At 44.4% G+C, this 23389-nt stretch overlaps 1 protein-coding gene across 1 annotated transcript in view; it reads right to left on the bottom strand.

The window, feature by feature from the left end:
- The window catches only part of CTNNA1 (catenin alpha 1), a gene marked incomplete in the record, with an annotated part of 2307982 nt that overhangs the window by 672796 nt on the left and 1611797 nt on the right, over positions 1 to 23389 (bottom strand). The window contains 1 exon segment of the mRNA XM_044069565.1: positions 12868 to 13024. Within this exon segment, the coding sequence (XP_043925500.1) occupies positions 12868 to 13024 (157 nt within the window).

Below are 23389 nucleotides of genomic sequence, written 5' to 3'. Positions count from 1 at the left end.
CATGCTTGTCTGTGATAAGTCCTTGTGCAGAATCTTTTTAGTTGGTAGTTGTGAGGAGAGGCAAATAGATCTATATCCTGGCATCCCCATTTCCTTGTTATCATGCTGAAGACTTGTGGATCCAATTTCCACTCGTGGAGATCCATGAGGTTTCTGCTTAGTTCGTCTGTCAGAGTATTTATCTTTCCTGGCAGGAATTGTGCCTGCAGATGGACCTGGTAAGTCAATACTGTGTTCGACAGAGTCATGGCTAGCCTGCAAAGGGGGTAAGAATGAGTACCTCCATGCTTGTTTATATACCACATGACCGTGGTGTTGTCTGTCTATCAGTAGTTGACCCGGATGAAGTAGGTCTTTAAAGGCCGTCAGGGCATTCTGAACAGCTAACATCTCTTTTTGATTGATATGTAGATGCATTTGGTTTGCGGACCATGTGCCTTGAATACATCTTCCTGCCATGTGGGCCCCCAGACATAATCTGATGCATCCGTTGTTAATGTCTACCTGGCTGGGGGTAAAGTGAATGGCTGTCCCTTGTTCTGGTGACAAGCCTTCGCCCAAGAACGAAACTCCTGTTGCAGGCAGGGAATGAGGGAAATTGTTTCCAGGCTGTGGCAATGTCGAGTCCAAGCACTTTTTAGGTACCACTGAAGTTTCCTCATATGCAGTCTGGCATATGGAATTAGTAGAATGCAGGATGCCATGAAGCCCAAAGCCTGCAGAATTTTTCTTGCAGATAACTGAGCCTTTGTTGCCAACAGGCTGAAATAGGTAGTCAGTTGCCTTTGTTTGTCTGGCGTGAGATAAGCCATCTAGGCAGTTGTATTTAAGCTTGCACCCAGGAATATTATCTCTTGAGAGGGTACTAGTTTTGATTTATTTTCGTTGACTGTGTACCCTAGGCCTGTTAGAAATCTCTTTACAAACGCCAGATGCTGTAGTAGAATGTCCTTGTTCTCTGCTTGAATGAGGCAGTCGTCCAAGTAAGGATATATTTGTATTCCTCTGTCTGCAGAATGCAATTACTGGTGCCAGGCACTTTGGCTTATCTACTGCGCCCAGGGTCTTCACAAAGGGCAGGGTAGAGAATTGGTAGTGCATTGAGCCAGCTTTGAATCAGAGGTATCTTCTGCATGTTTGTCTGATTGGGACATGCAGGTATGCCTCTTTTAGGTCTAAAGTCACAAGCCAAGCCTTCTTGCCCAGCATGGGCAGAAGTTGCTGTAGAGTCAACATTTTGAATTTTGGTATATCCAGAAATGTGTTTAGAATATATAGGTCCAGTACTGGTCTCCAGGTCTTGTTCTTTCTTGGTACCAAGAACAATCTTGAAAAAAATCCTTGCCCCTGCTCTTGCTCTAGTACTTGTTGAATGGCCCTCATGTCCACGAGGGATGAGACTTGCTTTTGCGCCTCTGCCCATTGATGTTTTGGCAGGTCTGGCCAACCGTTTGTCCTTGGCAGAGTATGGAAGTGAAACTTGTAGCATTGTGACACTATCTCTAGGACCCATTTGTCCTGGGTTATGTGCCAGTTTTGAGAAAAAAGTGCTAGTTTTCCCCTAAAGGTGCTGCCAGAAGATAAGTGCTTGGTGCAAGCAGGGGGAGGTCATTGGGACTGTTCCCTGTATGGTTGTGATTTGTCTTCTCCACTTTTGGAGGTAGAAGCACCCCACTGTTTAGACCTGTACGAACCTTGGGGCTGGGATCTGCCTCTTGGGGGTCTGTATCTGCACTTTGTGGTCTGACACAGGAAAGGACCAGTTCTTTGTAGGCCAGTGTCTGCTAAATCTTGGAGGCTGAAACCTGTAAGAAATCTTTAACCATTTGCATAGATTTAGCTTTGTCCTCCATTTTCTTTAACACATCATCTGCTTTAACACCAAAGTATCATGTTGTAATGGGGCATCTAATAATTTTGCTTTGACATGATCAAGCAGACTTTGTTCCTTTAACCAAGCATGCCTCCTGATGACAGAACCCGTAACAGTGGCTCTGCAGGAGGCCTCCAAAGAATCAAAAAGTACAGTTTTGTACCTACCATAAATGTAGATGTCCGATAGGTATGCATCTGCAGTCATAACATATGGGTTGTCCTGCCTCAGGCAGCCCTTCGGTCGTCCGGATTCCAAAGTCTGGGTCTGGCCTCGGCTGATGTCGCACTTTCCCCGACGTCAGAGCGTCTGGGGTATAAAAGCATCAGCCGACGCCATTTTCCTCAGTTTTTCTTGCCCCAGATGCCAGGTGCCCTCTAGGAAGGCTAAATTTGGATAAATGCTGAAAAGTTCCAAACATTTGCAAATTATATACATGTATAAACAAACAAATACACCATAATAGATTCCCCCAGCTAGCTAAAAGAGGGGTAAGCACCCTAGGAATACCACAGAGGGGAAGGAGGGAGGGTAATCCTGACTGCAGATGCATACCTATCGGACATCTACATTTATGGTAGGTACAAAACTGTACTATGTCCTTCAAGGATGCATCTGCAGTCATAACATATGGGTAGAATACCATAGCCAATCTGGCGGAGGAGGTACTAAGAAAAGGATGGTGTAGTTAAGATCCCCTGCAGGACTACAGTTGCAAACCCTGCTCTGGATCTAGAGTATAAAGGTAGATTGTAATGCTTGGCAAATGTATGCACGGAGCTCCAAGTAGCAGCTTCCAAAATGTCCTTGGTAGCCACCCCCCCGTAGGAAGGTTGTAGTGGTGGCCGTGGCCCTTGTGGAGTGAGGCCTGATTTTCGGGAACTGTCTTTCCATGAAAGGAGTAGCAAAAGCGAATGCAATTTCCTATCCATTTTGAAATTGTCTGTTTGGAAATTGCTCTTCCTTGCACCCCAGTTGCATATGCTACAAAAAGTTGGTTAGTTTTTCTGCTAGTTTTTGTTCTGTCCAAGTAGTAGCGTAGTTGTCTGTGTATATCCAGGGTGTGCAAAGGTTTTTCCCCTCTATTCTGTGGATTAGGGAAGAACGTAGGCAAGTGAATAGCTTGGTTCAAGGATACCCTAGATACCACCTTTGGCATAAAAGTAGGATTGGTTCTTAGTGACACCCTGTCCTGGTGGAAGATAAGAAAAGGCTGCACTGCCATTAATGCTTGTAACTCAGATACTCTTCTTGCTGAAGTGATTGCCAGAAGGAATGCAGTTTTCCAAGATAGAAACTGTAGATCCGCTGATGCTGCTGGTTCAAAAGGAGGCAGTGTCAATTTCTCCAGCACAAAGTTGAGATCCCAGGCAGGTAGAGGGGGTCTTCTTGGAGGTTTAATATTTTTGATCCCTCTCAGAAATTGTCTGAGGAGAGGGTGTGAGAAGATAGGTGGATCCACATTGTATTCCGCTGAAATTGCTGAAGCATGAATCTTAATGGAAGAATAGGACAGGCCATTGTGGAACAATTCTGCTAAGTATTCTAGGATATGTGTTAGGTTTGCCACTGTGACATCTGTGCCCTTTGATGTGCTCCAAATGAGAAATCTCTTCCATTTAGCCGAGTATGTCTTCCTTGTGGAAGGCCTGCGAGCCTCCAGGATAATGTCCTTCACCCTCTGAGATAAAATAGTTGGATTGGGGTTTAAGGAATTTTCCAGGCAGTTAGCTGCAATGTTTTCAAGTTGGGATGCAGGGTCTTGAAATTGTTCTGCGTCAGAAGAAGAGGCCATAGGGGGAGAGGCCATGATTTTGCCTGAGACATGCTTCTCAATAATGGATACCAGTGTTGTCTTGGCCAGTCCGGAGCTATTAGTATCACTTTTGGTTGTTCCTCCCTGATCTTCAGTAGAAACTTGTACATCAATGGGAGAGGTGGGAAGGCATATACTGTTAGGGCTTTCCAGCTGAAAGAGAGAGAGTCCACCCTCCAAGCTTGTGGGTGTTATGTCCTTGAGCAGAATGTCTTCAGTTGATTGTTGAGTGGGGAGGCGAACAAATCTATCTCCGGCATTCCCCATGTCTTTGCTATGAGTTGGAAGATGTCTGGGTGCAGCATCCATTCGTGTGCATCCATGGTAGTTCTGCTTAAGCTGTCCGCCAGTGCATTTTCTTTTCCTGGCACGAATTGGGCCTGTAGTTGGATATTGAGATTCAGGCATAGTTCCCACAGATTCATAGCCATCCGGCATAGAGGGTAGGAATGTGCGCCTCCCTGCTTGTTTATGTACCACATGACCGTGGTGTTACCTGTTCTTATTAGCAGGTGTCCTTGTTGGAGGAAGGGTATGAATGCCTCGATTGCATGCCTCACTGCCAGCATTTCCTTTTGGTTTACGTGCATACTTAGCTGTCCTTGAGGCCATAGGCCTTGGATACATTTGTCCTCCATGTGTGCTCCCCATCCTCGGTCTGAGGCGTCCGTGGTGATGGGTCTGCCTTGGTTTTGGTTTGTTGAAAGGCAGCCCTCTGTTGGACTAGCAGGCCTGAGCCCACCACAGGAATTCCTTTTGAAGGCATGGAATGATTGGTATCATGGTTTCTAAACTGTGACTGTGCTGAGACCATACACTCCGGAGGTACCATTGTAATTTCCTCATATGCAGCCTGGCATGTGGTATTAGAATTATGCAGGATGCCATGTAACCCAGGGCCTGCAGGATTTTCCTTGCAGTAAGCTGAGTTTGTCTTGTCAGAATTATGAAGTAATCTGGAAGTTGTTTTTGTTTTTCTTCTGTGAGAAAGGCCATTTGGGTGGTTGTGTCCAGATCTGCACCCAAAAAGGTTATCCTTTGGGATGGTACTAGTCTTGACTTTTGGATGTTGAATGTGAATCCCAAGGTCTGTAGTAGGTGTATGGCATAAGCCAAGTCCTTCATCAAATTTTCCTTGTTGTCCGCTTGTATTAGGCAGTCGTCCAGGTATGGGTAAATTTGAATTCCCTGTAGTCTGCAATGTGCAATTACTGATGCCAGGCATTTTGTGAATACTCTGGGCGCAGTAGATAAGCCAAAGGGCAATGCTGAGAATTGATAATGCTCTGATCCTGCAAGAAATCTGAGGTGTCTTCTGCAGTTTAGTCGAATAGGGACGTGCAGGTATGCCTCCTTGAGATCTAGAGTCACCAGCCAAGACTCCTTGCCCAACATGGGAAGAAGTTGCTGTAGGGTCAGCATCTTGAATTTTGGCACAATGAGATAAGTTCAGTGCGGACAGGTCGAGAATAGGCCTCCATTGATTTTCCTTTCTTGGTACAAGGAATAGTCTGGAGTAAAATCCTTGGCCTTGCTCTGATAATGGTACCTTTTCTATAGCTTTCATCTGAAGTAATTTGCTGATTTGTTTTAAAGCCTCTGCCCTCTGATTTGGTGGAAGGTTTGGCATTCCGCCTCTTTTTGGCAAAGTGTGAAAGTGGAACCTGTATCCTTTGTCTATTATTTGCAGTGTCCATGTATCCTTTGTGATATAATGCCAGTTTTTTGAGAATAAAGCCAGCTTTCCGCCCAAGGGTGCTTCTAGTTGATCCCTGGTAATCGGAATCAAAGTTAAGTCATTGACCTTGTCCTGGTGTAGTAGTAGTTGTTGTTGCACTACTCCTCTGGTTGGCAGGCTGCCACTGACGGCCTCTGTAGGAGCCCTTCGATTGACCTCTGCCTCTAGGGCGCTTGTTCCTGCCTCTCTGGGCTCTGTCTGAGTCTGGAAAGGACCAATTCTTAGTAGGCCAGTTTCTGCTGAATCTTGGTGGTTGAACTTGCAGGAAATCTTTAACTGTTTTGCACAGATTTTGCCTTTTCTTCAACCTTTTTTAAGATCTCCTGAGCAGAGGAGCCAAATAAGTTTTGTTTCTCCATTGGAGCATCCAGGAGTTTAGCTTTGACATGGTCTGGCAAAGATTGCTCCTTCAGCCAGGCATGCCTACGAATAACTGCCCCAGTCATAGCTGATCTAAATGAAGCCTCCAGTGCATCATAGCCACATTTTAAGAAATGATTACTAACCTGTTGTGAGTTGTGTACCAAATCCTTAAGGGATTTACGGTCTAGGGGTTCAGGAGAAGAAAGTTTCTTATTCAGTTCATCTAACAAATACTCCTGGTACTGTATCATATGAAATTGACAGTTTAAAACCCTGACAGAAAGAGTTGCAGAAGTATACACCTTCTTTCCCCATCTCTCTAAAGCTCTGGACTGTCTGTCAGAGGGTAGAGGATTCTTGGCAGTAGCGGCCGCAACCCCTTTAGGGCCCTGAGAAATAGTTTCTGGGTCTGCAGAATAGGCTTTATACAAATGGAAATGAGAATCCGGGATCCTGTAGTATCTGTCAGGTTTGACAGGGGCCAGAGGGAGAGTATCAGGGGCTGTACTGACATCATTGTACACATCATCAATTACATTCAGAACAGGAGGTATAGCTAAAGGCCTATGCTGTGGCAAATGCAAAAAGGTCCTTAATCTTTTTCTAGAATCAGAGAAATCCTGACCTTGCCATTGAAAATGCTCTCTCATGGAGTGTAAAGTCTCACCAAAGGAAATCTCCTCAGGAGGAGAGGCCGAAGGGATAGATTCCTCTGCATCTGAATCCTCGTAAGGTGAGTAAGCTCCTTCCTGGTGGTCTGAAAACTCAGATCCATCAGTGGAATCATCTGAAGAGTGTGGATCAGAGGGGTCAGTCCTAGGCCTTTTGTCTGGAGGAGGTTGAGAGGCCCTGTCTGGGTGAGGTTGTGAACCCCTAATTAAGGAAATAAGGTCCTCAGCAAGGCTGAAAATCTGTGAACTAGAGGAAGGCCTCTGGGAGGAAGATTTGGCAGGCAAAGCTTTTGAAAGTTTGGCAGCTTTAGCCCTTGAAAAGGCCTTAATGGACATGGAAGCAGGGGGCCTAGCTGCCCCACGTGCAGGGGTAGAAATGTCCAAAGGTATGGTGTCGGACAATTCCTGAACACTAGCTTCGGTAGGTAGTTCTGAAGCCGACTCAGTCGGGCCTCTGTGGTCGGAAGTATGGTTTCAGAAGAAGGAAACGCCGAGGACTCTGTTTCGGCCGAAACCGAGACACTGGCGGTGGTAGGCCTAGCCGTGGTTTCAGCCGAAACCGCAGGCCGCGAGTGTCGGTCCTTTTCCTTGCGTTTTTTGACCATATGCGAAGTCGGAGTCTCCGACGGCATTTTATAAGCAAAAGCGGCCCCAAAAAATTCCTCTGCAAACTCCAACCGACGTCCAAGAGTTTGTCGGTTGAAGGAGGCACAGGCTAAAAAGGCTGGTACGTCGTGGTCTGGGCCTAAGCAAGGAAGGCAGTAAGAATGGAAATCCTTATGAGGTATTTGTTTCCCACAAGTTAAACAATTATTTACTTTGTCTGACATCGGCTGAGGCAAGAAAGAGTCCCCAACGGGGTATTTAGCTTTTTTCAAAGTCTTCGGTAGCTGAAATCACTGGATCTGACAGACCGGCACTTGCAAACAGCTTCTGCTTCGGGCACCGCGCGGCAAGAAAGACTGAGGAAAATGGTGTTGGCTGATGCTTTTATACCCCAGACGCTCTGACATCGGGGAAAGTGCGACATCAGCTGAGGCCAGACCCAGACTTTGGAATCCGGCCGACCGAAGGGCTGCCTGAGGCAGGACAACCCATATGTTATGACTGCAGATGCATCCTTGAAGGACATCCACATTGCAAAGTATGCTTTCCAACTTGTTCAGCTGCATGCAATAAATCCTGCATTTCTTTGTTTTCTGCACATTCAGAATTTGTCAACATTTTCTGTTTAAGAAGTGTCATAATATATTGCTGATACTTGAGCATATGAAACTGACAATTTAAAGCCCTTATAGCCAAGGTGGCGGAAGTGTAAATCTTTTTTCCCCATCTGTCCAATGCCCTAGAATCCCTGTCAGAGGGGGTAAGGTTTTCTGCAGCAGAAGCCTTGACCCCTTTGGGACCCTGAGAGATCGTTTCTGGGTCAGCAGCGGGGGTTTTGAAAAGGAATTTGTGAGTCAGGGACCCTGTCATACCTGTCCGGCTTAACAGGAGCTGGAGGTAAGGAGTCAGGGGTCAGACTGGACTCTGAAAATACATCAACAATGTCTAACACAGGTGGAATAGCTAGGGGCCTGTGTTGTGGTAGTAAAAGGAAGTCTCTGAGCCTTTTCTTAGATTCTGAAAAATCTTGGATCTCCCAGTGGAAGTGCTCCCTCATGGTATGCAAGGTTTCCCCAAAAGAGTAATCCTCAGGAGGAGAGGCTGAAGGGATAGATTCTTCAGCATCAGAATCCTCATAGGGAGGAAGAGTATTCCCGATCAGAAGAGGAATCAGATGAAATGGAAACCTGATCTGAAGATTCATATTCTGTCTCTTGCCTAGGCCTTTTATCAGGAGGGGGATGGGAACCCCTAATCAAAGTAATTAAGTCTTCAGTCATTTTGAGCATCTGTTTTCTGGGCATGGAGGCTTGTCCATGAGGCTGTTGTACTTGTTTCTTTGTCTTTAAGGGTGCTTTAGTTTTTGCCTTTGAAGCTGAAGTCATTTTAATGTATAATTGAGTTGGTCTGAAAACACCCTCAGATGCCGATGCCTGCTCAGCGGCTCCGGACCCATCTGAGGGAATAGTCTCCGAAGATCCAATACCTTGACCTTCCAGCGGCCTAGGCGACTCCACGTGGGAGTCTGTAGCAATCTGCGGGTCTAAAGTAGTGGGTGTCAGGGGCTGCGAAGGCACCTCACCGAGAACCGGCGACTGGCTTAGAAGAAGCCTCGTCAGTTTTGGACCTCGGATGCCTGTCCTTTTCTTTGAGTTTCTTGTGAATTCTGGTAGTCGGCTGGCTATCCAATGACATGGTATAATTAAATCTTCTGCCAAAATAATGTAATGCAAAATCGTACCAACGCTTAATAGTGCGTTGGCTAAATCTAGCATAAAACCGACAACTAGCAACGTCGTGGTCAGGGCCTAGGCAAGGAATACAGTAAGAATGAAAGTCCTTGTGAGGTATTTGCTTCCCACAAGAAATACAATTATTAACTTTTACTGACATCGGTCTGGAGCAAGAAAAAGTTTCCCCAACGGGGTACTTAGCTTTTAATGAAGACTTCGGATCTGAAATTCGAACACCAAAATCTCAGGAGTCGGCCGACTGGCACTTGCGAACTGCTTATGCTTCGGGCACCGCACGGCAAGAAAGACTGAAGAAAATGACGTCGGCTGCATCTTTTATACCCCTGGCGCACTGACATCACAGAAGAGGCGACAGCAACAGATGCCAGACCTTGACTTTGGAATTCAGGCCGACTGAGGGTAGCCTGCCAGCAGGATAACCCAAGTGTAATGACTGCAACAGTGTAACACGAAGAACATGTACACTGTTTTTTCAGTGATTTGTTCATAGACGGCCTGATAGACATAGACACACTAAACTACTTGTCCACGCTTTGCCCAAAAATACCCACATTATACAAAGACCAACAGAATCCACCTATGAGGGCTTTAGTTAACTCTCGGGGTTCTATTTCTTATGGTAGTGCAAAATATGTGCACTCAATTTTGAAAAAGTATGTTGCAAAGGAAAATCAAATGTGCAGAGACTCGTGGTCTTTTTTGAGTTCAATTAACAACTTTGAATATGATAAGAATGTTACGTTTCTGACAGTAGATGTTGGTGACCTGTATTTCTCCATCCCTCATGAGGAAGGCATTGAATTAGTAGTAGAAAGACTGTTGGCACATGGTGCCAGTAACAGGGAGATCAGACTCTTCCAGGAAATTATGGATGTCATTTTGCAGAATAATTCTCTTACCTTTAACAACACTGTATATAAGCAACTGGTGGGCTGGCAATGGGCTCACCATGTGGGGGGAGCTATGCCAACTTGGTTTTAGACAGCTGTGAACAAAAGACCATCTTTAGGAGTGAAGAATGGGCAGAGAGAATAAAAATGTATACATGGTTTCTCAACATTTTTATTATGTTCAAAGGCACTGAATCTGAGGCCCTAAAATTATTTGAATATCGGAACAAAAGTACAAAGTTCTTCAAGTTCACCCACACATTCCATGAAAACACAATTGTTTATTTAGACATTGAGTTAAAGAAAAATACTGGACAACATTACGTAGGTAGAATACACCGTAAATCTACCTACTCAAACACTATGTTACATTATAGGAGCAGTCACCCATCTTACCAAAAAAAGATCTGTGCTAAAAGGATAACTTGTCCACGCAGCACAAATGATAACGGATGACGACACCTTCATTGAGGAATGTGAGACACAAACAGATGTTCTTAAGGAGAGGTTAGCCAAATGGATTGGTCTTTGATATACTTGAAGTCCAACACAAAAGGAGAGTAGGGTTTTATAAAGCATTACTCAGCTCTACCAACATAACATTTCCTGCAGGAGAAGGTGACAGACACACTAACCAATTATTTAACTCCGGATGAAATACTGGAAACAAGAGTTACTGTCAGGGTACTCCCTAGCGGTTTTATTACTTCCTTTAATTTACAATCAAAAGAAACTGAGTTTATTTTGAAAAGAAATTGGAACATTTTTTCAACATGAAATTTTAGATAAATTAGCTTTTCCCATCCTTTGTATATAGAAAAGGTAGGAATTTAAAACAGATTTTGGAATCGGAACCCCAGATAGTGAGTAGAACGGAAGGTACATATAGGTGCGAGAGTTGCAACTATTGTAAATACATTGCAACAGGAACACACTTTGAAATTGGAACAAATAAAGTAAAAGCAAAGGGTAGATTCAACTGCAACTCCAAGTCGGTTGTCTACCTTGCTACCTGTGCAGTCTGTCCAGCACTTTATGTTGGAAAGACTGACAGGAAATTGAAAGAGAATCTATGAGCACACATATCACATCAGGAAGAAAAACCTTACAAATGCTCTAGCTAGACACTGTTCAGAACAGCCAGCTCATAACTTTCTTTTTAGAGTAATAAATCAGGTTCCTGTGAGTGCAAAAGGGGGCCCCCCACCATTTACTTTTGGAAAAACAAGAGCTCCTTTGGCAACTCAGGTTGAATTCATATAACCCACCTGGGTTAAATGAGGTGTACCCGCGGTGGTGGTGCTGCGGTAGCGTTGTCGCCTCACAGCAAGACATTGTCCGGTTCGATTCTCAGCTAGAGTGTTTTCTGCGTGAAGACATGCGTGAATGGGCGTACCTTCGTTGAAGGTTGTGCATCAGGCCTGGCAAGCCAGTATGTAAAAATCAACTGCCAATCATTAGCTGACTGGAGTTTCGCTGTGGCGACCCCTAACCGGGAAAAGCCGAAAGACACAAACAAACCTGGGTTAAATGAGGTGACCTCTATCGCATGCATTTTAAAACTGAGAAACAATTCGTTAAAGAACATTTTTAAACTGAGAAATTCAACTTTACAAAAAAACACTTTTGAAACTAACATTTTGGTTGGGCTGTAATTTGTGGAAGAAATGCCTATTAATTTTATCATTTTAGAATAACATTTAAGTTAGTGTGTGTTTACATATTTAAAGTATCGAGATGACAAGCATTTGGTTTTGATGTTCTTTTAAAGTATATGTCTTTTATACTAGCATTTTTCTTTTATATGATGTTTCTGATGACTTTTAAAAGGACTTTTAAGATATAGTTATAGGGACTTTAGCTTTGAAATGAGACCAACTTAATTGATTCTAAATGCATCAGGTGACATGTATTTAAACAGAGTGGTTTTCTTGTATCAACTTTCTGAAGACGTCTTATATCGAGGAGACTAAAAGCGCTTAACTACTGATTAAAACTGTGTTCATATGTGTTTGAGGTGTCAGTTGCCATTAGTATTCAACTTTGCTTTGTGTTGACTTTTGTCCTTAAAATGTAAGTTTGCTTTGTCTACAATGCATCAACAATTGTTTTACTCTTTACTTGTTTTATTGTGGAGTTTTTCTCCATGGGCTTCTGCTAAAAAGGGGTAGCTTGTCAACCCAGTCGTCCCATCCCAGTATACAAATGCAATAAATATTTCTTGTACAAGAACCTCTCTTCTCCTTTTTTAGTGGGATGTCTGTTGTAGACTTTGCCAGCACCAGGGTGTCATTGCTCAATATCTGTTGCCTTCTTTGGTTCAGGTAGACAGTATTTGTTCTTGACCCAATAGTCTTTCTGGTTGAAGTTTATACAAAGAGGGCAGTTAGGAATGTCATATTTATCCTCTACATAGAACAAACAATGGGTGTGGAAGTCTATATGGAATCTGTTTCCTACATGTTACGCACATAAATAACTTCTGTCATTTATAGCCAAAACAAAAAGTACAGTGGGTATAGTCAGGCACAGTATAATCAAAAAGAATGGCTCCCCAAACAAATACCTAAGGACCTATCTTTAAATTCTGGAAGTCAAGACAAGCTGTACATTTATGAATTCTAGCACAATATGCATGGTTTTATACTTGTATTGTGGCAAGAAAGAACTAAAAGGTGTAATGGGTTGACATTACTCACACCACCAACATGCCGACATCCAGGTGGGAGTGTGTTTGGTCAGCTAGACGGGGGGGGGGGGGTGAGGAGTTCTGGAAGACAGGCTGGATGGGAATCTTTTGTCACAGAAGTCCCAAGAAGTTAACACTGCAACAGTGGACAATATTAAAGAACACTAAAAGGGTTCATGGAGTTATAGGAGCCTGGAACAAGTAACAAGCTGAGTTACACAAATACAAGCTGCAACAATCTGACAACTTTATGGAGATCCTCCTACCATCAACTTAATTACACTCCCCTGGAATCAAATGAATACGAAAAATGAAGATTAGGGTCTCCTGAGAGTTGCTACTACTAAAAAATTTAAAACTCTCACCTATTCAGCTGACAATGGGCGAACTTCATTTTAGTTATAAACTCAGTTACTCTCACAAACCATAGAGCTCAAAAAAATTGTACTCCACTATATTTGTATTACCTGATACAGACAAGAAGTCATCAATGGAAGTGATATCATCTACAGCATCAGTCAATACACGAACTTGTCTTTCCCACTGGTCTTTAAACAAGTCCATATTCTCCAGCGCGACCTTGCTGTGGGGCTTGGCAGCCAATGCCAATGCAGCATTAATAACCTGTTCAATGAAAAACGTAAGAGTTTATCAGACACTTCCAGAGCACCGCTCTAGGGACTTTCATAACTAAACAACCAAACAATTAGGCTATCACCCCCAACATTGCACTATATTACATAAAGTACAGTTTTGTACCTACCATAAATGTAGATGTTCAAGTGCTAATACAGCTGCAGTCATAACAGATGGGTTTTCCTGCCGTCAGGCGGGTCCTCGGTCGGCCAAATTCCAAAGTCTAGGTCCGGCGTCGGTTGTCATCGCTTCTTCCCTGACGTCAGTGCGACAGGGGTATAAAAGAACCAGCCGACGCCATTTTCTTCAGTTTTTCTTGCCCCAGATGTCAGGTGCCCTCAGAAGGAAGGCAATACATAAATTTATGTAATAATGCAATGCAATATAATCAAAAAACAGTAGTTGCGAGCAAATACACCATAAATGAATACCCCAATCAGGTGGTATGAGTAGGTGTTAGCCAATTGGCCTGTCCCAAGAGGGGAAGGAGGGAGGGAAACCTGGACTGCAGCTGTATTAGCACTCGAACATCTACATTTATGGTAGGTACAAAACTGTACTATGTTCATCGTGCATACAGCTGCAGTCATAACAGATGGGTAGAATCCCAAAGCTAAAAAAGGGGTGGTAGGCACTAGGTGGAACTAGGAGGAGCCAGGATGCCCTGCAAGACTGCAGTGGCAAACCTGCTCTAGTTTTGGAGTATAATGGTAGGTGATAGTGCTTGGAGAAGGTATGCACAGAACTCCAAGTGGCTGCTTCCAAAATATCTTTGGTAGGAACCCCTCTGAGGAAAGCTGCAAAGGTAGCTGTGGCCCTTGTGGAGTGAGATCTGATGCCTGCAGGTACAGTTTTACCATGAAAAGAGTAACAAAAGCGTATGCAGTGGGCTATCCATTTCGAGATTCTCTGTTTGGAAATTGGCTTCCCTTGAGCTCCTGTAGCATAGGACACAAAGAGTTGTTCTGATTTTCTGAAAGGCTTTGTTCTGTCCAAATAATAATGCAGCTGTCTGTGGATGTCCAAGGAATGTAGTAGTCTCTCCCCTTTGTTTGGTGGATTAGGGTAAAAGGTAGGTAAGTGGATAGCCTGATTCAAAGCTACCCTGGATACCACCTTTGGCATAAAGGACGGATTGGTTCGTAAGGAAACTCTGTCCTGATGGAAAATGATGAAAGGCTGCACAGCCATGAGGGCTTGTAGTTCCGATACCCTGCGAGCTGAGGTGATAGCCAGAAGGAAGGCTGTTTTCCAGGACAAATATTGCAATTCTGTTGAGGCAGCTGGCTCAAAAGGAGGCAAGGTCAATTTTTCTAGAATGAAATTGAGGTCCCAAGCAGGCACTGGTTGTTTCCTTGGGGATTTTATATTCTTAGCCCGTCTGAGGAACTGTCTTAAGAGGGGGTGAGAGAATAAAGGAGGATCAGTGTTGTATTCTGCAGAAATGGCTGAGGCATGAATTTTGATGGAGGAGAATGAAAGTCCACTGCTTAGCATCTCAGCTAGATACTGTAATATTTGAGGTAAATTCGGTATTACAGGATTGTGGCCCTTTTTCTCATTCCAGGCACAAAACCGTTTCCATTTTGCGGAGTAAGCTTTTCTAGTAGAAGGCCTTCTGGCCTCCAAAATGACATCCTGCACCTCCTTGGAGAGTAGGGTCTGTTGTGAAGTTAAGGAATCTTCCATGCGGCCACATTGAGTGTTTTTAGCTGACTGTGAAGAGTTTTGAAGCTGTGCTGAGTCAGAAGAGGCATTAGAGGTAGGGTCCATGGTGGGGAATGCGTCAGGCTCCTCAGGAGTGGGTACCAGTGTTGTCTTGGCCAGTCTGGAGCAATGAGAATCATCTTTGGTCTGTCTGCTCTGGTTTTTAATAGAACTTTGGGAAGCAGAGGAAGAGGTGGAAAGGCATAAACTGTCATTGTTTTCCAACTGAAAGAGAGTGCATCCAATCTCCAGGCCTGTGGATAAAAAGTCGTTGAGCAGAATTTTGCCAATTGGTGATTTTTGTGGGAGGCAAAGAGATCTATATCTGGCCTTCTCCATGCTTGAATTATCTCTGTAAAAACTTGAGGATGCAACTTCCATTCATGTGGATATGTCATATTTCTGCTTAGGTTGTCTGCCAGCGTGTTTGCAAAATATTCGTAATCTCAGGAGCTGGCCGACCGGCACTTGCGAACTGTTTATGCTTCGGGCACCGCGCGGCAAGAAAGACTGAAGAAAATGGCGTTGGCTGGTTCTTTTATACCCCTGTCGCACTGACGTCAGGGAAGAAGCGACGACAACCAACACCGGACCTAGACTTTGGAATTCGGCCGACCAAGGACCCACCTGACGGCAGGAAAACCCATCTGTTATGACTGCAGCTGTATGCACGATGAACATCAGCCCTGATGAAAATGATTACATGATAATTTCATGCATCTTAGTTAACTTATTACGAAATGCACACAAGGGCTACTCTGCTACTTGTGGGTTCTACTCTTCTGGTAAATTACGTATCCTACCTTTCCTAATGTCAATTTTCTTTTCATCATTTTTGTACTATGCAACATCTTCCTTACTTGAAAGAGGCAGCTGTTCACATCCTGGTGTCCATACAATAAATCAACTCCACAAGTTTACAGGACTGAAAACTGCCTTCATTCAGATTTTTTTTTTTTTTTTAACTGATAATTGCTAACACCTACTTTTCACTTCTCTCCCAACTTCAACAGGCTCCAAGATATTAGCTTATGGGTATATACGACACGAATGGCACAGGGGTTGTGGAAGTGAAAATCCTAAACACCTAAGTTTGGCTTTGATTCAGTGCTTCACCTGCAATATGTTTATCTCTGTACAGCTGGCTCACAATGCTTCACTTACATGGTTACCAAGACAAATATCTTATTAGAGTGAGAGGCTTGTCCCCTTGCAAAAGTGTTCCAACATTCTCTCTGCTAATAACTCAGTAGTCTGGCTCAGAGATTTGGCTTTCACAGTCAAGTGACCTCTGGCATCTAATGCTTTTCCACAAATCTAAGCAGAAACAAGTGAAGGAAAAAAAGATTCTGGCCTGGTTTCTTTTTCTTTATGCATGAAGAAAATGAGTTATGCTCTTACCAACATCAACTTATCAGGCAGGGGACCCTACTTGGTAGCCCTACAATTCAGTCTTACCACACCTTCTACTCCAATCATTTACTCAAAAGCTCCCACAGCTATGGTCAGGTACTATCCAATGGCAAATGCCACATCATCACACTACTATGGAACAGCAATCCTAACCCAAGGCCACTAGTTTGTCTACAACCAACGAACAAATACGTCTTGCAAATCAAGACCAGACACCTACATCGTCTATAAAGATATGTAAATGTATAACAGGGAACTTCAAAATAAGCCACTAAATGGAGGGCTGTCCAATCAGAGGGGTACTAAGAAAGTACAGTTTTGTACCTACCATAAATGTAGATGTCCGATGGGCATGCATCTGCAGTCCTTACAAATGGGTTGTCCTGTCGTCAGGCAGCCCTTCGGTCGGCCGGATTCCAAAGTCTGGGTCTGGCCTCGGCTGGTGTCGCACTTCACCCGACGTCATAGCTGCAGTTCTTCAGGTATAAAGGCATCAGCCGACGCCATTTTCCTCAGTGTTTCTTGCCCCGGATGCCAGGTGCCCTCTAGGAAGGCTAAATTTGGATAAATGCAAATGGTTCCAAATAGTATAGAGCAAACAAAAATAAGCATGTATGTACATATATACAAACAAATACACCATAATAGATTCCCCCAGCTAGCTACAAGATGGGCAAATACCCTAGGAGTACCACAGAGGGGAAGGAGGGTGGGTAATCCTGAGTGCAGATGCATGCCTATCGGACATCTACATTTATGGTAGGTACAAAACTGTACTATGTCCTTCAAGGATGCATCTGCAGTCCTTACAAATGGGTAGAATACCATAGCCAAACTGGGGGAGGAGGAGAAATAAGATTATGGTGTAGTTAAGATCCCTTGCAAAACAGCAGTGGCAAAACCTGCTTGGGATCTGGAATATAAAGGTAGATTATAATGCTTGGCAAATGTATGCACGGAGCTCCAAGTAGCAGCCTCTAAAATGTCTTTGGTAGCCACTCCTCTAAGAAAAGCTGTGGTAGTGGCTGTAGCCCTTGTAGAGTGAGGCCTGATGTTGTCTGGAGTTTTCTTTCCATGGTAGGAGTAACAAAATCTTATGCAATTTCCTATCCACTTGGAGATTGTCTGTTTTGAAATTGCTTTTCCTTCCATTCCTGTTGCATATGCTACCAGTAGCTGGTCAGTTTTTCTATTGCCCTTGGTCCTGTCCAGGTAGTAGCGTAATTGTCTATGTACATCCAAGGTATGTAACAGTCTTTCTCCCCTGTTCTGTGGGTTGGGGAAGAATGTAGGTAGGTGGATAGCCTGATTTAAAGATACTCTGGAAACCACCTTTGGCATAAACGTAGGATTTGTTCTCATGGATACTCTATCTTGATGGAAGATCAGGAAGGGCTGTACTGCCATTAATGCCTGTAGCTCAGATACCCTTCTTGCTGAAGTGATTGCAAGCAGGAAAGCAGTTTTCCATGATAAGTATTGTAATTCTGCTGTTGCTGCTGGTTCGAAAGGAGGGAGTGTTAACTTTTCTAGCACAAAGTTTAAGCCCCATGCTGGCAATGGTGGCTTCCTAGGTGGTTTTACATTTTTAATTCCTCTCAGAAACTGCCTGAGTAGAGGATGTGAGAAGACTGGAGGATCCAAGTCGTATTCTGCTGAAATAGCTGATGCATGAATCTTAATGGAAGAATAGGACAGGCCATTGTGGAAGAGCTCTGCCAAGTATTCCAGGATGTTGGCTATGTTTACCAGCGACACATTTTCTCCTTTTGCAGTACTCCAAATGTGATATCTTTTCCATTTTGCTGAATAATTTTTTCTTGTTGAGGGTCTGCGAGCCTCCAAGATAATGTCTTTGACCCTTTGGGATAAGTTTGGGTTATTTGGTCTTATGCAATGTTCCAGGCAGTCAGCTGCAGTGTTTTCAGGTTTGGATGCAGGGTGTTGTAGTTGTTCTGTGTCAACAGCAAGGGAACTAGGGGTAGAGGCCATATTTGTTCCCGAGACATGCTCCTCAGTAATGGATACCAATGTTGTCTTGGCCAGTCTGGAGCTATCAGGATGATCCTTGGACGGTCCTCTTTGATCTTCAATAGCACCTTGTGCATCAAAGGAAGTGGTGGGAATGCATATGCTGTCAGGTTTTTCCAACTGAAGGATAGGGAGTCCACTCTCCAAGCAAGTGGGTGGTACGTCCTTGTGCAGAATTTCTTCAGTTGGTGATTGCGTGGGGATGCAAATAAGTCTATTTCTGGTAGCCCCCATTTTCTTGTAATGGTTTTGAAGATGTCCGGATGCAGCATCCATTCGTGGGCATCCGTGGTAGTTCTGCTTAGTATGTCTGCTAGAATGTTTTCTTTTCCTGGTACAAAAATTGCTTGTAACTGAATGTTGTAGCTCAGGGCCACATTCCAGAGGTCCACTGCCATCCGACATAGAGGGTACGAATGTGTGCCTCCTTGTTTGTTGATGTACCACATAACTGTGGTGTTGTCCGTCCTTATTAACAGTTGACCTTGTTGAAGAAATGGTCTGAATGTCTGGATTGCCAGTTTTACTGCCAGCATTTCCTTTTGATTTATGTGTAGGTGCAGCTGGTCTCGAGTCCATAAGCCTTGTATGCACTTGTCCAGCATGTGGGCCCCCCAACCTAGGTCTGAGGCGTCCGTTGTGATGGTCTGGCTGGGTTGAGTGCTGTGGAAGGGCAGTCCTTTGTTTGATTGACAGGCCTGAGCCCACCATTGGAATTCTTGCTTCAGGCATGGGATTATTGGAATTTGGGTTTCTAGGCTGTGCTTGTGCTGAGACCATAAATTCCTTAGGTACCACTGTAACTTTCTCATATGTAGTCTGGCATGTGGGACCAAAATTATGCAGGATGCCATGAAACCCAAGGCTTGCAGGACTTTTCTTGCTGTTAGCAGGTTCTGCTTTGTTAATGCCAAGAAGTAGAGAGGGAGTTGCTCCTGTTTTTCTACTGTTAGGAATGCCATTTGCTTTGATGTGTCCAGCTCTGCACCCAAAAAGGTTATCCTTTGGGATGGTATCAGCCTTGACTTTTTTGTATTGACTGTGTATCCCAGGGCTTGCAGTAGATAAATGACCCTTTTCAAGTCTTCTGCTAGCTTGTTTTTGTTGTCCGCTTGTAACAGGCAGTCGTCCAGGTAAGGGTAGATTTGGATTCCCTGAAGCCTGCAATGAGCAATTACTGATGCCAGGCATTTCGTGAACACTCTGGGCGCAGTAGATAAGCCAAAGGGCAATGCTGAGAATTGATAATGCTCTGATCCTGCAAGAAATTTGAGGTATCTTCTGCAATTTGGTCGTATGGGGACGTGCAGGTATGCCTCCTTGAGATCTAGAGTTACCAGCCAACACTCCTTGCCCAACATGGGAAGAAGCTGCTGTAAGGTCAGCATTTTGAATTTTGGGACAATGATGTATGTGTTTAAAGCGGACAGGTCGAGAATAGGTCTCCATTTGTTTTCTTTTCGTGGTACCAGAAGAGCCTGGAGTAAAATCCTTGGCCTTGCTCGATAGATGGTACTTTTTCTACAGCTCTCATCCTTAGTAAGTGAGTTATTTGTTTTAGAGCTTCTGTCTTTTGATTTGGAGGCAGGTTTGGAATTCCTCTCTTCCTTGGTAGAGTATGGAAATGAAACCTGTAACCTTGGTCTATTGTCTGCAAAATCCACTTGTCTCCTGTGATGTAATGCCAGTTTACTGAAAATAAGGCTAGCTTCCCGCCTAAGGGTGCTTCTAGTTGTTCCCTGGTAGGCGGTGCCAGAGCCAAGTCACTGTGATTGTCCTGTAGTAGTGGTGGTGGCTGTGTCTGTGGCTGTACCTCGTTGGTTGTTAGCCTGCCACTGACGTCCCCTGTAGGCACCTCTGGATTGACCTCTGCCTCTTGATCGCCTATTCCTGCCTCTCTGAGCTGTGGAGGTGTCTGGAAAGGACCAATTCTTGGAGGGCCAATTCCTGCTAAACCTTGGAGATTGGACCTGTAAGAAATCTTTGACTGTCTGGACAGATTTTGCTTTCTCTTCCATCTTCTTCAGCACCTGTTGTGCAGGAGAGCCAAACAAGTTGATCTTGTCCATGGGAGCATCTAGTAGCTTTGATTTGACATGGTCAGGTAAGGCCTGCTCTTTTAACCATGCATGTCTTCTGATCACTGTGCCAGTCATGGCTGATCTAAAGGAAGCCTCCAGTGCATCACAGCCGCATTTTAAGGAATGATTACTGACCTGCTGAATGTTATGTACCATTTCCTGAACAGATTTTTTGTCTAATGGTTCATCTGAGGACAGCTTTTTAGTTAATTAGTCTAACATAAATTCCTGATACTGGATCATGTGGAATTGACAGTTCAAGGCCCTAGCTGAAAGAGTAGCAGAAGTGTAAACTTTTTTACCCCATCTCTCTAAGGCCCTGGATTCCCTTTCAGAGGGGAGGGGGTTCTTGGTAGAGGTAGCTGCTACAGCCTTGGGTCCCTGGGATATAGTTTTGGGATCTGCAAAAGGGGCCTTATACAAATGATAATGAGTGTCCGGAACCCTGTAGTACCTATCGGGCTTAGCAGGGGCCGGAGGGAGAGAGTCAGGAGCAGTAGAAGCATCACTGAAAGCATCATCCACAACAGTAAGTACTGGAGGAATGGCTAAAGGCCTATGCTGTGGCAAATGCAAAAAGGTTCTAAGCCTTTTCCTAGAGTCTGAAAAATCCTGGCCCTGCCATTGAAATTGTTCCCTCATAGCATGCAAGGTTTCACCAAAAGAAAATTCCTCAGGCGGGGAGGCAGAAGGAATGGACTCTTCTGCATCAGAGTCCTCATAAGGAGAGAAGGGGGCCTCTGGAGGGTCAGTATTATCTGATTCATCAGAGGAGCCATCTGAAGAGACTGGCTCAGGGGGCTCTACTCTAGTCCTCTTCTCTGGAGGTGGGTGAGAGGCCCTGTCTTGGTGTGGTTGAGATCCCCGGATCAAAGAAATGAGATCCTCTGCAAGACTAAGCATTTGAGAACTAGAACTGGGCCTGTGAGAGGGGGTCTTAGCAGGCACAGTTTTGGTAGTTTTTGCTGCTTTAGCCCTGGCAAAGGCCTTAATCGACATGGATGCAGGAGGCCTAGCAGCTCCACGTGCAGGGGTAGAAATATCCAAAGGGATAGTATCTGATAAATCCTAAGAACCTGCAGGAGCTGGTGGGATATACGTAGCAGATTCAGCCAAACTGGAAGAGGCCTCGGTAAGTGGCAAGCTTTCGGCCGAAGGAAGAACCGTGGGCTCGGTTTCAGCCGAAACCGAGACACTCGCAGTTAACTTAACCGCGGTTTCGGCCGAAACCGCGGACCGCGAGTGTCGGTCCTTTTCTTTGCGTTTTTTTAGAAATTTGCGTAGTCGGAGTATCCGACGACATAATATAGGCAAAATCAGGGCCGAAAAACTCTTCAGCAAATTCAGACCGACGCCTAAGCGTTCGTCGGTTGAAAGAAGCACAGGCTAGACAAGCTGCTACGTCGTGGTCTGGGCCTAAGCAAGGTAAGCAGTAAGAGTGGCAATCTTTATGAGGTATTTGTTTCCCACAATTTAAACAGTTATTCACTTTTTCTGACATCGGCTGAGGCAAGAAAGAGTCCCCAACGGGGTACTTAGCTTTTTAGAAGTCTTCGGTAGTAGTAGAAGTATTCGGTAGTAGTAATCTCTGGTTCTGACCGACCGGCACTTGCGAACAGCTTCTGCTTGGCCACGCGGCAAGAAAGACTGAGGAAAATGGCGTCGGCTGATGCCTTTATACCCGAAGAACTGCAGCTATGACGTCGGGTGAAGTGCGACACCAGCTGAGGCCAGACCCAGACTTTGGAATCCGGCCGACCGAAGGGCTGCCTGACGACAGGACAACCCATTTGTAAGGACTGCAGATGCATCCTTGAAGGACATGGTGTTTGTGACTCTCAGAGGAATCTCCCCTAGCAGAAAAAAATGAGTGTGGACAAATGTACTTGCATGTAATACTTGGGACAGTCAGAACAGTGACTAGGAATGGTCTGGCTGCATTCCTGAAGGGCCAGGGCACCTAAAAGATGCCAGACTGCTACCCTTTAACATAATTCTTCAATTGACAGTATCCTACTGAACAGGATGAGTTATCAATTCAAATGTAAAGGTTTTGGTTGGCAAATCCCAGCCAACACACACACACACACACACACACACACACACACACACACACACACACACACACACACACACACACACACACAGCAAGAGATGAACTTTTCTACCTCCTAGTGTATCCAAATGCTTCTGGTGCAACTTGAGCTGAAAGAGCAAGACAGGGAAGTGAAGGACTCTACAAAGAAAAATGGGGATATGGACAGACCTGGTTAAGGACAACAATGATACCACTTTTGGCAGAAAATTTGGGGGGAGGGTTGAAAGGGAAATTTGAGCCAAAATACAAGAATATGGCTCCCTAGAGAGGGGCCTCAAGCTTTTCTTTCCTGAAAGCAAAGGCTGTAGTACCAGGAAAAACATTCTCCAGGAGAAACTTCAAACTCACCACATCAATGAATTCAGACAGACCGGCAAATGTCTGAATCATGATGTTAAAAGTCCGATTGAGGAAAGGGATCTTCAAAAGACACCTTTGTAAAGGAACTATCTCTGACTGAAAATGATTCCACATTTCATGTACTTCACAAATACACGTGCAGAACTGGCTTCAGAAATAGACAGTCCGCTAACTAGAGAGTAACAAAAGATAAACACCTTAAGAGGTACTTACCTGGCTTATGGAAGGGAGCTGAATAATGTACTCAAAGGTGCTAAGATAAAACATAAGACTGCAAGGTAGGAAAGACCAGAAGATTGCGTCGGTCATCTTACCTCTTATACCACTAATGTCCTTGCTTCCTAGTGGGGCAACCTTGACCATAATCCTGGGGTAAGAAAGCTCTGGAAGTCTGGCTACCCAATCAGGCTACATACATGTGTATGATATTCCAAAAGTGGGATGTACACTCCAACAAACATCCCCTACTCAAGAAGCACAGGTAATAAAATGTAGCAGTTTCCCTAAGACTCCACACTGTGCAGCTCATTCCAAGACATGTTGAAGTGCACCATCATATGCCCTCTCCAGGTCCATAAAACACACAATGTCTAATTTCTAAGTCCACGGTGCCAATTTTTCCCCCAAAAAGCATGGAGCATAATTTTTCTACAGCTTGAACAA

This window comes from Protopterus annectens, chromosome 4.part0, assembly GCF_019279795.1.
Source record: "Protopterus annectens isolate FY-2018-M chromosome 4.part0, PAN1.0, whole genome shotgun sequence".
NCBI lineage: Eukaryota > Metazoa > Chordata > Ceratodontiformes > Protopteridae > Protopterus > Protopterus annectens.
Note: the sequence above shows the minus strand (reverse complement) of the source record. Positions and strands in the feature narration are given on the sequence as shown.